Genomic DNA, 16,747 nt, shown 5'->3' on the forward strand with positions numbered 1-16,747 from the left:
GCATTTATTATTTCAATTGTGATGGGGTATTATTTTTGAGGTTTTCGTTTTTTTAATTATAGTACATAAGTAGAAGAAGTCTTTAAGTTTCCTACTTCTAAAAGAACATTACATATCTCACTGTGTTAAGTGGAAAATAAAAATTTGTGAGTAAGTTATTTGAAAGGGGTATGACTGTTCAAATGAATTCACTTCATATTTTTGATGTCTGCATCATTAATCCAGATACCCAGGTAGCTTGCCACTAGACCATTTTAGTGGGCTGACTCATTTTTATGATTCAGTTTTGTTAGTGCAGTAAACATTTTGTGGTAGCCTTTATCAGCATATCTTCTAATGCTTTCTGTATTTTAAAGTTTTTCACTTCATTTAAATCTCTTGTTTTTTAGCTGTTTCCTTAGTGATGAAAAATTTCAGTTGTTCCTTTCAATCTATAACAGCTGCAAGAACAACTCTTCTTTCCAAACTAGCTCTCGTACATTCCTGTTGTTAGAGTTGGTATCTATATTTAGCTAGTGGGATTAAATTGCAAAGGCTTCAAGCTGGGCAAAGCACACTGATCTGCCTTTTACAACTAGACCTGTGTGCTGCGAGGAGCTAAGGCCTTCAGTGTCCCCTTCCTTACCCAGGTTACTCACAAAATGGATTCCCAGAGGGAACTCGCAGAGGAACTGCGGCTTTACCAATCCACCCTTCTTCAGGATGGTCTAAAAGATCTCCTGGATGAGAAAAAATTCATCGATTGCACCCTCAAAGCAGGTGACAAAAGTCTTCCTTGCCACAGACTGATTTTGTCAGCTTGTAGTCCTTACTTCCGTGAGTATTTTTTATCTGAAATTGATGAGGCCAAAAAAAAGGAGGTGGTACTAGATAATGTGGATCCTGCTGTACTGGATTTAATCATCAAGTACCTCTACTCTGCCAGTATTGATCTCAACGATGGAAACGTGCAAGATATTTTTGCATTGGCCAGCCGCTTTCAGATCCCCTCCGTGTTCACTGTCTGTGTCTCTTACCTTCAGAAAAGACTTGCTCCTGGTAACTGTCTAGCCATCCTAAGGTTGGGACTTCTTCTCGACTGCCCAAGGCTCGCCATCTCTGCCCGTGAATTTGTGTCTGATCGCTTTGTACAGATTTGTAAGGAAGAGGACTTTATGCAACTGTCTCCCCAGGAACTGATCTCAGTCATTTCAAATGACAGCCTAAATGTAGAAAAGGAAGAAGCAGTATTCGAGGCAGTGATGAAATGGGTGCGAACAGACAAAGAAAACAGGGTTAAAAACCTTAGCGAAGTGTTTGATTGTATCCGTTTTCGCCTTATGACAGAAAAATATTTTAAAGATCATGTTGAGAAAGATGATATCGTTAAAAGCAACCCAGAACTCCAGAAAAAAATCAAAGTTCTCAAAGATGCCTTCGCAGGCAAACTCCCAGAGCCCAGCAAAAATACAGAGAAGGCTGGGGCTGGTGAGGTGAATGGCGATGTCGGTGACGAAGACTTACTTCCTGGTTACCTGAATGACATTCCCAGGCATGGAATGTTTGTCAAAGACCTCATCCTCTTGGTTAATGACACAGCTGCAGTGGCTTATGACCCCACAGAAAACGAATGCTACCTTACTGCCCTGGCTGAACAGATTCCCAGAAATCATTCCAGCATCGTTACCCAACAAAATCAGGTGTACGTGGTAGGAGGACTGTACGTGGATGAAGAAAATAAGGATCAGCCTCTACAGTCATATTTCTTCCAGGTAAGAAAGGCTATTTTTACATAAGAGACATAAAGGAAAGGTGGTTACTCACCATCCAGTTAGCTAATTTGTGAAGTATTCAGGCTGCTTGCATTTTATTCTCCTTGATACCTTATTCCAGTCCATAAAAAAGCTATAATCAGATTTCCTACCGTTTTCTAAGTTTCCTTGAACTGATTTGAAATTCTTGGCAGTAGCATTTTATCTCTTATTTATAGTTACTGCCTATAATATAATTTTGTTGAAAAATGAAAACAACTTGTGTGTATATTTTACACACTTTGAATTACCGTCTAGGAAAAACTGCACAGTGTCACTAATTTGGATTGTCTAACAATATTTAGAAATTTTTACTTATGATAATTTTTTTGTTGTTGATAATTTTTTATATATGACAAATAATCACACTTAGCCATTATTACAACTTAACCTGTTTTGTGAAACCACAGAAGTTTGCAAGAAAACAAGTCCTCCTAAACTAATAGACTCTTCGTCACTTGTTTGAAGGGAGTTTGTTTCATAGTAATGCATTGTACTTTATCAGTTTAAAAAGGAATCAGTGACTTCACCTTTATCGTTAATAATGCCAATACAAGTACTCTGTAGCTTACAGCTAGCTCGGAGAGTCTGTTTAGGTCATACCTACTCATGGCCTGGGCTTTATGGACACTTGAGTTGGAAAGATATGGAAGTGTGGCGTGTCATACCACAGTCACTGTGTACTCTCAAAGTGTGTGAATACTGTGCATTCACGAAATACTACGTTTAACCAGCTTTTTCTAAGCTTGAAAAATGTAACTGTAATAATACATATTAATCATGCTTCTCAATTTTCAAAGTTCCATTGAACTATGTTAACTATGAAATGTAAAAATTAGACAGTAGAAGCTGTAATCGTAAGTCTGAATACAAGCCAGAAATTTTCCTAAGCCCTAATTTTAAATTCAGATAAATTTCTGAAAAGGCAAATTCAATTTAAAAGGCAGTAATTACATCTAGGAAGTAAAAATGACATCAAAGCACAGATAATCTAGAAATCATAGATCCGGGGAATACTTACAGCCTTATCTTTAGTCTTTTCTATCCTGTTACTACCCTTACTTTTATTGACACAGGCTCTCATTTCTGGTTCAAGAAACCTGCCTGATGGTCTTCATAGCTACAAAAACAGTTATACAAAGTTGAAAGGGTCAACTCCCTGTCAGTACCCATGCCTTGCTCCTTTTAAAAGGCACAAGATGCCAGGATAAAAACACCTGACCATAAAAGAGGGTTATGGCTAACAAAATACATGTATGAGAATTTCGGGTTTTGCATTTTTCTGCTTGGTGACATCTGTTTAAAATGTATTAAGTTAGGAGTAATATGACCTTTGGTCGTATGCTGTAAATAAGATTATGAGAATTTTTACACAGGTAAGGTAGTTTTTTTCATAGAATTAATAGACTCATCAAATCTTTGAACAGCACCACATCTTACAATAATCTAAGTCTAAACCCTAATTTTAAGGTGGAAACTGGAGCCAGAGAGGTTACATAGCGTGGCAGCTTACCTATAAAAGTCTGGCAGGCAGTTTACAGTTTCTTCTGCTGTAGGAAGTGCCCTCTCGGGGGTCGTATGGGGATGTAAACGTACTGTAGAGTGTGGGCAGTAAACCCTCCAGCGTGGGATTATGGTGGCTGCTGTTCCTATTTTAAAAAACAAACTGGATTTATGTAGTTTGTATTTGAATATCACTTAAAGGCTCTGTGAGGTTGGGCAAATTATTTAACCTTTCTGTGTCTCAGTTTGCTCATCTGTAAAATGGCGATAATAAAAGTGCCTGTTCTGGAGGCCTAAAGCAGATGACCTGTGTAAAGCATGTAGTGGGAACCGTGTCACAGAGTAAAACCTCCACAAATGTTCATTATTATTTATACTATACTACACCCGCTTTCTTATCAAAGGATTTTCTTCAAAAATGAAAACATTAGTGGCCAACAATCTAGATGTCGAAATTAGTAAATGCAAAGCTAACGATGCACATATGGGGATTAAACCATTCATCTCGTCGAGTCTTGATTAGTGCTTTGCTTTCTACTAGATGCAGATACAGATAGGTTTCCACAGGGACCTCTCCCTATACCACAGCCTTTAATATCTGCATCTAATCTTGGTATCCAACTAGTCTGAGTTTTCTTCCTTTTTCTTCTGCTACATAGAAGTAGCACTAGAGAGACCAACAAATCTGTGGCTGTACTAACCTCAGAAAGCTGTTTTCTTGTTCCTTGGAGTCCGAAAATGAAATGTGGAAATTTTTAAAATTACCAATAATGCGTTGTCATAGTAACAGTAAGCTGAAGCTGATACCAGCCATACCAGAATCACCTACCTCGGGGACATGGGCACTTAGAGGGCTGTCTTAGGCTTGCAGAAGTAGCAGTAGGAAAAATAAGCATAGTTACTTCCTAATATAAACAGAGAGAGAGGGAGAGAGAGAGAGAGAGAGAGGAGTATTTCAATTGATTCTCAAGGAAAGGAGAGGAGATTGTAGGCTATAACAGCTACCTATATCAGACACTAATAAACCTAAAAGTTTTTGACGGAAAGAAAAAGATACTGCCTAACATTCCAGTTGTCTGTGGACTGAGTGACAGGTCCAGCTGTCCTGGACGCCGGCTTGGGGAGCATGTTAAATATAGCATGTGGGGATCACTCACATTCTGTGACCCTCCCTGCAGCAACCTTTCTTTCACAGCATTGTAAAACTATTATGATTCCTGTTCAAATTCCTGAACAAAGAAACATGAGAAGAAAACTTGACAAGAAACTTCAGCTCTAACTGACCTCTGGCGACTATTTTATTCTCTTTCCTTCCTTGAAGTCCTGTACATTTTGGTACTTTCAGCTATTTTGATAAGCCAACTAGATTTTCTCATTTTTCTAGGTAATTCAGAGGTACCATAGGATAATTTTGGATTAGAGTTTTACTTTGTTTGCAAGATCTTTGACTACCTCAATGAATTCTAAACAACACACAAAGTATAGCATATTTTCTGGTACACCTGTAACTTTTTTTTAACAAGCTCTACAACTCATAATCTTTTTTCTTTCAGCTTGATAATGTAGCATCCGAGTGGGTTGGACTTCCCCCTCTGCCTTCAGCACGGTGTCTCTTCGGTCTGGGAGAGGTAGATGACAAAATCTATGTAGTTGCAGGCAAAGACCTTCAAACAGAGGCTTCGCTGGATTCGGTATTATGCTACGATCCTGTGTAAGTTGGCATGACATTCCATGTTCCTAAGCAGGCAGGTGTATGAGTGCCTATAACATATTCATATTTTGAGAATTGGAATTTACTAAAAGCATATAAATTCTATCATCTTCTGATTTTAGGGCTGTCAAATGGAATGAAGTAAAAAATCTTCCTATCAAAGTCTATGGCCATAGCGTGATTTCACATAAGGGGATGATATACTGTCTAGGAGGAAAGACAGACGACAAGTAAGTACTCTGAAATCTCCTTGTGGTTTATAGCCAAAGGATTTTTTATTACAAAGGTTCCTTTCTCTTTTAATTTGCATCTACATATTGAAATGAGACTTGGTTCTCATCCATAATTCTTTAGAAATAAATTTTTGAAAAGTTATTCAAGTATATTGTAAGTGATTTCTGAAGGGAAACTGTGGACAATTTAAAAGTTGCTAAAGTAAATCTGTAGATGCCCAGCATACAACAAGGAACAAACATAATATTAATACCTCCAACATAAGCATTCTTATAGTAGAAAAACAGCATTTAGGAGCATAAGCAAGTATTTTGCTAATTTATAATTATATTTTACTACATTAAAACCAATGGGCTTTTTAAATTAATTTAGTCATAAGTAAATAAAAATTAAGTGTATTTCTTTAATGTAGTATTTAAAATACTACTACTAACAACAGTGCATAAAAATGTGGATTTGTATTTTACATTCATAAGAGAGAATTTAGATAGGTGAGTTTGAAACTGAAAAGCACAGTAACTGAAAATAAGGTGATTATTTCCTCAGCAATGTTTTACTTATTTACTCCTGGATAGAGGTGGCATGCAAAATATTTAACAACTGGTCACAAACAGGCATTGATCAAACAGAACAGATACACTCTGGTATACCCACTAGCACCCATTCTCTTGTGAGAAAAACAGGATGAAATTTCATATAGAAACCTAACTTGATTTGTAGACACTTCTCAAGGGATAGGTAATTAGGAAAGAGATCTTAGACCTCAAAGGGAGAAGCGAGTTCAGAGTACTCCAGAAGTCAGCCAGTTAAGCCAGTAGCCTGTCTGATAATATGAAAATTTTCAGATTAAATAGTGAGAATTTCCTGCCCCTGAAAATTCTAATTTGGCTTCTCATCATCTGCCCAGTTAATGGCGATGTCCAGTCCTGGAAAGGGAGCCAGAATTAAGAATTGTAAGGGCAAAACTGGAGAGTAAAATATGGAAATGTGCTAGAAGTAAAGAACTTTATATTCTGGAGTTAGTAATTAATGGTTATTATTCAATTAAAATGACGAATATAACACAGAGAATGTGATTTTAAAAAGCAATGAGTTTTTATATAATCTTTTTATATTCAAAGGTAACATTCTGAAATTTTGATATCCTCCTTAATCCCAGCTATTAAATCCCATCAAGTGAATATTTAAACAAAGGTTATAAAACCCACTCTGTGCAAAACCTTATTTTGGATGATATACATTTCTGTTCAAGATTAAATGTCAAACGCACTACAGATGAAATAAAAGTTCTGTAGCTCAAAAAAATCTTATTTGGGGCATTTTTTCTGAGTAAATGGAATGGAAAATCTATTAAGCAGCTTCTGACTTTGGAAACAGTGACCCAGCCAAATAATTAAAATTGTTTCCTTCAAGTAGTATTAGTAACTAGGAAATTGATATGTCAGTAAGAAGCATACAGGCCTGGTCAGTAAGAATATATTAATCTTGAGAATATGATTAACCAAGACAACATTGCTTGGTAAATGCCAAAGTCAACAACTTTGAAATGAGTCATTATCTAAAAGTGAGCCCTGAATTGCACTAGTTATTATCACTGAATTTGAAGAACATGACTTTGTATCATGCTCTTATCAAGTTTTAAAGTCACCAAAATGCTCTTATCAAGTTTTAAAGTCACCAAAAAAAACAAACATTCCAATTTTAAAAAATGGGTAGAGGACCTGAATACACATTTCTCCAAAGAGGACGTACAGGTGGCCAACAGACATATGAAAAGATGCTCAACATCACTAATCATCAGGGAAGTGCAAATTAAAACCACAATGAGATACCACCTCACTCCTGTCAGAATGGCTATCATCAATAAATCAACAAACAACATGTATTAGTGAGGTTGTGGAGAAAAGGGAACTCTCGTGCACTGTTGGTGGGGCTGCAAATTGGTGCAGCCACTCACTATAGAAAACAGTATGGAGGTACCTTAGAAAATTAAACATTGAACTACCTTATGACCCAGCAATTGCACTTCTGGGTATTTATCTGAAGAAATTAAAAACACTAATTTGAAAAGATATATGCATCCCACGTTCACGGCAGCACTGTTTACAATAGCCAAGATATCGAAGCAACCCATGTGCCCATTGATAGATGAATGGATAAAGAAGTGGTACATATATACAATGGAATATTACTCAGACGTAAAAAATAATGAAATCTTACCATTTGCGACAACATGAATGGACCTAGAGGGTATTATGCTAAGTGAAATAAGTCAGACTGAGAAAGATAAATGCCGTATGATCTCACTTATATGTAGAATCTAAAGAACAGAATAAACAAACAAAACAGAAATAGACTCATAGTTACAGAGAACAAACTGATGGTTGCCAGAGGGGAGGGGGATTGGGAAACTGGGTGAAAAAGGTGAAGTGATTAAAAAAATACAAATTGGTAATCACAAAATAGTCATGGGGATGTAAAGTGCCAACATAGAGAATATAGTCAATAATGTTGCAATAACTATGTATGGTGCCAGGTGGACACTAATCGGGGGGATCACTACATAAATTATATAAATGTCTAACCACTATGCTGTCCACCTGAAACTAATATCAAATAATGTTGACCATCAAATAAATAAAATAATTTTAAAGATAAATAAAAAAAGTTTTAAAGTAATACTCATAGTCAAATATCAGATGAAATACTTCTACTTCAGATATCTGGTCTTTTATAAGACTAAAGAAAAAAAGTCTTCACAAAAAGTTGGGGTTTTGTTTGTTTGCTTTTTGGCTTTACCAGCTATATCCAGTTAATCGAGTATTATTTGGAATTCTGAACTCCCATCAATAAATTATGGATAACTTTAAGGAAACATAAGAAGAATAATTCAGATGAGTCCAGGTTTTTCTGGTAGCATTTAGCATATAATACTGTTTTCATCACTCGTCAGCTCAGATGATTAGTTGTCTAAACTATGGGCCAGAGTTCTTAGAGTTCCTAAAATGCATTGGTGTATTAGTGGTAGACTAAAATGAAATGAGCCGTCATATTACATAGTTAAATTTAAAATAGGTGCATTCTCACCTCATTATTTTTTAACTTAACTGATTCATCCAGGTAATGAAATAAACAACAGTAAGGTACCTCCATACTGTTTTTATGACTTTTTTAGTCTATTCGTGTCTTCCATTAAAGTTAGCAACAGATAGGATTAAAATCCATCCTCTTAGGGCTTCTAGGCAGTTGCCAAAAGTAAAGGTAACTTACCTTCCAGGAGTATATTTAAGTTATGAAATAGTTTGGGTCCTCACATTTGGAATTGTCCTTTGCTTGGTGGCACATGTTCAGACTAAGAATCCTTTGGAGTTTTTCTGATCCTCTGCTGTATTACATATTGCATATGAGAAGCAAAGCTAAATGACTAATGAAGTTGCTTCTTTCAAAAAAGGAAGCTTCTAAAAGGACCATTTTGTTGTCTTTTATGTTTATAGAAAGTGCACAAACAGGGTGTTTATCTACAACCCCAAGAAAGGAGACTGGAAAGATATGGCTCCTATGAAAACGGCTCGTTCGATGTTTGGAGTGGCAATCCATAAAGGCAAAATTGTGATTGCGGGTGGTGTCACTGAAGATGGGCTTTCAGCTTCAGTTGAAGCTTTTGACCTCACAACCAATAAGTGAGTTACTCTATCTTACTACATGCACCGTATGAGTCATACTGCTTTCACTTGGGATAAAAAATTAAGCTTTCTAATTAGGAAATGAGTGGAGGGCAGGAAGGTAAGGATTAAAGAGGAAATATCTTCATCTGGGTTTCTTTTGCCGTTACTGGCTGTAAAAATGCCTAACATTTTGCTGCATTACATGTGTTTGTAGTTTGGAACACATGACTCTCAAGTTAATGTTGGAGTGCTTACTTTGTATTTGTTATTAACTTGTGAATTTAGTTGTGCAAAGGTAACACTTCTGAATAATTGTCTACACATAGGTGGATATACATGTTTCTGTAGAGTAATTTGATTTGAAATATGTAGTTTCTTTAAGGATGAAAAAACCTCCACCTTAGCTTATGTTATTTGTAAAGCATGAATGCTTCAGAAGTTTAATTCTTTTATGCTCTTTCTAATATTCTTAAAACTTTCATTTTTGAGCTTTTATTGGCTTAAAGTTATGTGAAAAGACATTTGACAAATATTTATATAAAATTAGTCTTTTTCAAATTTTTGAGCTCACACATCTGAATAAGTATATAGTTTTTATACTCCTAGTTTAGCAATAAAGAAAAAATTAGAGCACCATTATTACTTCTTAAGGAAACCATGTGTACTGCCTGATTACAAAGTAGACTTTAGTTCTGCAAATCACAAGGAACTTGTCTGGAATAAGACTTAAATAATCATTAAAAATCATGTTTTTGAAGCATATATAATATGGGTAAACTCATGATCTAGAAAGTTAAAGCAGTTCACAAAGTTATAAATATGTTCTTAGTTTTGTTCATATGTATGTATGGATGTTTATATTTTAACTTATGCCTAAATTTATTTTTGTATTTAAAAATGACAAAATTACACCAAAACATTGCTTATGATTATGTCTGGAGGGCATGATCGTAGAACATATTTGTTTTCTTCTATACTATTCTATATTTTCCAGATTTTCTACAATGTACATATATTATTCTTATAATTGGAAAAACAGATATATTTTAAGAAGAAGTATAAGGTCCACTTTTAGTGCCAGCATCATAAAGAGCTACCAAAATGATTAACTCATTCTAGACTCTTGTTCCTTCCAATTAATTTGATTGGTTTTATCTTTCGTTGTCCTATATCAGATGGGTGTTAACATTAAAAACTTCCCTTAAATCCTTTATTTAAAAAAGGTTAAGCACAAATGATTTAAAAAAAATTTTGAACCCTAATTTCTAAACTATCCTTATCATGTTCCTTTATTACAAAGGATTTGGGAATTTCTTGAGAAATGATGGCGATCAGAGTTTTTAAAAATTTGTGTTAGCATTCAAATGAAATCCAGTACAGCAGGGCCTAGGAGTCCTAGAGGCGCCACAAAACTCCCAGCTTATGGCCCGTGGTTTGATATCCACTGCTGAAGGTGTTAACTGATGCGAAGTATGTTAAGATTGACATAGTGAGAACTTTATATCTAGTCTGGTTACAACATCTTTTAAATAAAGAAATAATATTTAGTTATTTTCCAGTAGCAAATTTAATCTTCTAATTTTGGGTGCCTATGCTAGTTGAATTTATTATAATTTCCTATAATTGTTCAGTAAATGCATTTGGCATTTCTTTAAGTTTTACACTTGACTATATTTTCAATAATTCCTAGATGGGAGGTAATGCCTGAATTTCCCCAAGAAAGAAGTTCCATCAGTCTGGTCAGTCTGGCTGGCTCTCTGTATGCCATCGGTGGTTTTGCCATGATTCAAATAGAATCTAAAGAATTTGCACCCACTGAAGTCAATGACATATGGAAGTAAGTATTTTCATTCCAATTTTCTGAACCAAATCTAAAATCAGATAAGCTACTTCTTGGTGATAGGCTAAAATACTCTTTTCACCTAAATGAACTTTTGCACATGCCACTTACTTGATCTGGTCGGTACTGCTTCTAATTAGCTATGAACTTGGGAAAAAACTTATCTGGGTCTGTTTCTTAATTAGTAAAATGAGAATTGGACTATTGACCCTTTAAGCTCCATTCCAGCTCTAAAAGTGTATGCTCTAGGTAAAGCAAAGGCTACTTCCAAACCACTTACCTTTCTACCAGAGAGTATTTTATTTCCTAAGAAAACAGAGTTCTGAAGAAATATTTAACCTTTTGAGTTTTCCATGAACTCATAGATTCTATTTTAAATCTAAAGAGTTTTAAAACTCTATTTTAAATCTAAATCATTTAAATTTAAATGATTTTCCAATTTTTTGAGGATTAAGTTACAAAAGCTTTTGGAAAAAGGAAAAATTAAGAAGTAGCAATCCACTTGACCTCCCAGATAAATGTAAGTTGTGTCATGAAGAGTCACATAGTCAGGGGCAGGATGTAGCGTGCGTAGACGCTGGTCACCGTCGGGAAACCAGTGTCTGCTGAATGGCGCCTGTTGCCTTCTGCCCCGACGCCGTGCTTGCTGATCTAAGATTGCAGGAAATAGATCTCAGTTGCCTGAGGTGAGCGTGAGTGAGTGAGTTCATGCTGTATACTCACCCCAAAACTGCCACACTGATGCTTTCCCCCTCAGCTTAAAGGCCAGCCCCCACTTCCAAGGCTGGATGTCCTTATCTGACCTGTCACCAAATTGCCCAGAGCTTTGGTATCCAAAGTATGGTCCTTGGACCAGCAGTGTTGGCATGTCCTGGGAGCGTCTGGAGAAGTGCAGAATCCCAGGCCCCGCCCCAGACTTACTGAGTCAGAATCTGCATTTTAACAAGATTTCCAGGTGATTTGCTTACATATTTAAGTTTGTAGGTACGGGAAGAATTATCAGTGAAGGCATAGTACTGAACCTGAAAGTGAAAAGTGGAGATTATTTGCTCCATATCTGGCTGGCACAGGCCTTATTCCCAGCTGGTGAACTGGATGGGTAAAAGGCCAGTAGCTTAACCAATTATTTTGTATATCTGACATCATTTCCTTATGTTGTTGTAATAATAACTGGCTGTGTGGAGGGCAAGAAAAAAATGGCTATAAAAGAAAGTTAACTATGACCCCTCTCCCCCCAAAAAAGGGGAAGGAAGAGAAAGAAACTGGAGATTTCCAGGGAGGAAAGAGGTTAGACTTAGCAAGAGAGTGAGATGGGGAAAGACTGGAAGCAGTAGAAAAAAATGAATGGTTAGGAAGGTTAGAGTTTTTGCAAAACAGGCAGTTACCAAGAGTGAATAGGCAGTGATTGTCAGCCCTGGCTACACACTAAACCCGCCTGGAATGCTTTTAAAATATACCAGTGCTTGGGCTTAATTCAAAACAATTTAAATCCAAATTTCTGGAGGTAGGGCCTAAGCATCATCACTATTTTCTAAAAGCTTCCTAGGTGAGCCTAATGTGCAGCCAGGGTTGAGAAACACAGATGTTAAGAAAGGGTGCTGTCAGTGAGCTGAACCCCACATGAGCCACTCTGGTTCCCCATGGGGCTCAAACGCCAAGTTGCTTCCGCAGGAGGAAGTTGTAAGCAGCAAAGGAAAGTACAACATCTCCTGCAAAAGGCAGCCCTTACATTGCTGAGGGGAGCCTGAAAGAGGGATCGTCTCTGATTACGGTTTATTTTACACTTAGGGCCGTGGTAGCCAAACGTGCGTGCTCATGGGAATCGTCTAGGGAGCCTCAAGAAGGGCTGATACTCTGTCCCACCTCTATTGATTGTGATTGAATTGGTCTCAGGATAGTCTGGGCTTTGGAACTTTTAAAAGACCCTGGCTGATTCTAATGTGCCCACAAGTTTGGGAAGCTCTGGATTAGGAAAGGCAAGAGGGGCATTCATCACTATGTGCTTGGCTGTAAACTTAAATTTTAGGTTACTGGTATTTTCCATTTGGGTAATAAAATCTAGACTAGTGATTCTCAAACCTTGCGTGTATTAGAATCACTTGAAAAAAAACTTTAAAAAGAATTCTCATACCCAGGCCATACTCCATATCAATTCAGTCAGCCTCGGGGGTAGAACCAGGCATCAATATTTTTCATGTCTCTAGGTGGTTCCAATGTGCAGTCAAATTTGAGGCCCAATGATCCACAATGGTTCCATTCCCAAAGCAGCATCAGCAGCCCCTGGGTATATGGCAGATATGCAACTTCTCAGGCCTCCCTCAGACCGACTGAAGGGTCTGGGAGTGGGGCCCGCAATCTGTGACTTGGTTGAAAGCCACTAATCTATGGAAAAGTGGCTGCCCATTTGCCCTCAACTTCTTAGTGAATCTCTATTCACACATGCAGAGAAGGAAAAAAGATAAAACACCACGTTCTAAACCTATGGACCCTCTTACATGATGTGTAAAATAAAAAAATATCGTTCATTTTTTTCTTGAAATCACTGCATTATTTAGGATTGGCCAAGCTGAACGTAAAAACTGTAACTGCCCACAGACAATAGTTTAGTGGTTACCAGAGGGTAAGGGGGGAAGAGGGGAGGTAGATGAGGGTAAAGGGGGTCAAATATATGGTGATGGAAGGAGAACTGACTCTGGGTGGTGAACACACAATGGGGTTTATAGATGATGTAATACGGAATAGTACACCTGAAATCTATTAACTTTACTAACAATTGTCACCCCAATAAACTTTAATTAAAAACAAAAAACAAAACTGTAACTGCCAAGACGCAAATGCTTTTAAGCCTCATTTAAACTCAACATCCTACTGCTTAAATATAAGTGGTCACTTTTCAATTGGGTCATTTAAAACCATTTTTTATCTCTTAATTTGCTGCCCCAAAGTTTGTATAGATAATTAAGGTTCTTCCCTTTTTTAGTAGTAAAATATTTTTTTGCCCACTTTTCTCTCCATAAAAATCACTCGGTGCACAGTACAACTGTTGAGAATTAAATCTGGACCCCTGATGAAATTAAGTCAGATAGTGCATACCTTACATAGGTATCAGCTCATTTTAAAATTATTATTTTAAATCTTATTCATTCATCATAGAATGATTTGGGATATTTCCTATATGCCAAGTATTGACAGTTTCTGGAAGAGGGAAGATACTCTGGTGAATAAGATATATTATTTGTCCGCAAATACCTTTGAGTTTGTTGAGGACATAAATGTGTGTGTGTGTGTGGGGGGGTGGTTATAAAATAGATTAATTGCTATAATAGATACTATATAAAGGACAATGTGGGAGATGAAGAAAAAACAATAAACACTGCTTGGGGAGGCAACAAATGCTTCAGAGAGAAAGCAGCATTGGGCCGGCCTGGTGGCTCAGGCGGTTAGAGCTCCGTGCTCCTAACTCCGAAGGCTGCCAGTTCGATTCCCACATGGGCCAGTGGGCTCTCAACCACAAGGTTGCCAGTTCAATCCCTCAAGTCCCACAAGGGATGGTGGGCTCTGCCCCCTGCAACTAAGATTGAACACGGCACCTTGAGCTGAGCTGCTGCTGAGCTCCCGGATGGCTCAGTTGGTTGGAGCATGTCCTCTCAACCACAAGGTTGCCGGTTCAACTCCCGCAAGGGATGGTGGGCTGTACCCCCTAGCAACGGCAACTGGACCTGGAGCTGAGCTGCGCCCTCCACAACTAAGACTGAAAGAACAACAACTTGAAGCTGAACAGAACCCTCCACAACTAAGATTGAAAGGACAACAACTTGACTTGGAGAAAAGTCCTGAAAGTGCACACTGTTCCCCAATAAAGTCCTGTTCCCCTTCCCCAATAAAATCTTAAAAAAAAAAAAGAAAAGAAAAAAAAAGATTATTAAAAAAAAAAAAAAAAAGAAAGCAGCATTTAGGAGTTTCTCACGAAAAGAGAGAAGAGCTTTCCAGGCAGCAGAGGAGAGGCTGTTTCAAAGGAATTCAGTTTGTCTGTATCTTTGTAACCTTGAATATTCAAAGAGGATGACCAGTTCTTACCTAATCTGAAGTGCAAAGTCTAGGAATAGGACTCACACAGGACAACAAAGGGGAAGGAGAGTGGATGCTTATGTAATGACGGACCACTAGTGTCAGGTGCTGGGCACTAGTGTATGCAAACAACTGAAATCATAATCAACGAACTGCTCATCCCAGTTCTTACTCTAAAGGTCGAGTCTGCTGGCCTTGACACTTAAAGACCAGCCATATTTATCAGTCCAAAGGTGAATGCTTAATTGCCAGTGTCTATTACTCCTCGTTTCTGGACAGTCTTTGATTCCCAGAGAACACTTTACTGACTAAGCACCAGAATACCGTAGCAGTAGTTCAGGCATAGCTCATTCAGAGGATGCATATTTGGGGAGGAATTCAAGTGTTATTTATTCTACACCAGTCACATGCACCCTCCTCTGGCTAAGAGCCAGTAGGGTTTCTCAAAGAGCTACGTTTGTATATTTAACACATAAAAACTATCTACTTAAAAACTGTTTATTACTTTGTTTTCCCCATCAGGTATGAAGATGATAAAAAAGAATGGGCTGGGATGTTGAAGGAAATACGTTATGCTTCAGGAGCTAGTTGCCTCGCAACACGTTTAAATCTCTTCAAACTGTCTAAACTATAAACAAGAAGGTGAAGAAAAAAATAGATTGGGAGGTGGTTTGCTTGGATAATAAGGCTTTAATTTATTCTGTGTTGTTGTTTTTAAAGCCTATACAGAGATTCATGTAGAAATTACTAAGTTATTGGCCAAGAGGTTAGCAGTGGGTATCAAAACCTCAGTCATTGAATTTTCAATGTAATGATCAGTGCTTAAAACTTTTCTAATGAGATAATAAATATTAACATGAACAGATTATTTCTTTTGTTAATCTATCTCAATCAATTGTAAAGCAGATTCTCAAATTTGAGTTACTAATCCTTTCATTTGCATTGGTAGAGTAACTTTACACTCATTTTCTATTACAAATGAAATCAGAGAATGAAAAATATACATCTACATTTTTTTAAATGTTAAACATAAAAAACCGTCCCTTGTGCTTCAAGATATGACAGAATCCTGCACATTATATTAAAGATTACATGCCATGAGACTTTGGAAATGCTATTTAAGGAGTATAATAAATGGGTCTCATTTCAAGGGGAAAAGTGTCTAAGTAAAAGTCTCTAAGTCTAAGGGAAAGTGGTCTTTCTTTTTTCTCCATTCCTTTTGCGACACTGGTATACTGTTTGTGATTTAAATCAAATTTAAACTTTTTTTCAATTTAAAACCAAATCAGTTTTCAAGCCATCAACTAAAGTATCTGTGGTTGGAGAGTGGGAAAGTATGCTTAAACAGCTGAGGCAGAAGCTGAGGCCAGTGGGGGCAGAGAAGGGTATACAGTCATTGGTTTAAGCTTTATCTATTCTTTCAGTGAAAGAGCTACCTATTTGCAAATTGCTAATAGAACGAAAGGTGACTGTATTATTCCATTTTCTGGGATATGAGACCCTTACATTCAAGCTGTTTGTTCTTAGTGTATGTAGTAAGTTGGCTCCTGGGTCTGTCCACAACCATCACATTCAACTTTCTGCAAGTCATCAACTAGTCATTGCTTATGGGTCTCACATGCTTTCATAGACATGTTTAACTTCTGACATATGTTATTTTCTGAGAACCCTGACTTGGGACTGATTTGGAGTATTCTATGATTGGGGAGAGAGTGCTGAACTATGTAGACATGAGATTAAGTTGTAAAAGTAATGTTTTGGGAAGATGAAATGTTCTGGAACTATAGTGATAATGATGGTTGCACAACCTGTGAATATACAAAATCACCACTGAACTATACACTAAAAGGGTGGATTTTATGGTATGTGAATTATATCTCAATGAAAAAGAGAACACTTTTGTTTATAACAATCCCAGTTATTTAGATAGACAAAC

At 37.1% G+C, this 16,747-nt stretch overlaps 1 protein-coding gene across 1 annotated transcript; it reads left to right on the top strand.

Annotated features, from left to right (window-relative positions):
• The first annotated feature begins 264 nt into the window (after positions 1–264).
• KLHL41 (kelch like family member 41) lies at positions 265–15,997 on the top strand. Its single transcript, XM_019727377.3, has 6 exons — positions 265–1,751; positions 4,847–5,004; positions 5,127–5,234; positions 8,733–8,918; positions 10,594–10,740; positions 15,334–15,997. Exons 1-6 carry the CDS (start codon positions 642–644, stop codon positions 15,443–15,445), a joined length of 1,821 nt encoding a protein of 606 aa, XP_019582936.2. The 5' UTR covers positions 265–641; the 3' UTR covers positions 15,446–15,997.
• The last annotated feature ends 750 nt before the right edge of the window (positions 15,998–16,747 follow it).

This window comes from Rhinolophus sinicus, chromosome 17 (genome assembly GCF_057876585.1).
Source record: "Rhinolophus sinicus isolate RSI-liver-muscle chromosome 17, RSI-T2T, whole genome shotgun sequence".
Taxonomy (NCBI): Eukaryota; Metazoa; Chordata; class Mammalia; order Chiroptera; family Rhinolophidae; genus Rhinolophus; species Rhinolophus sinicus.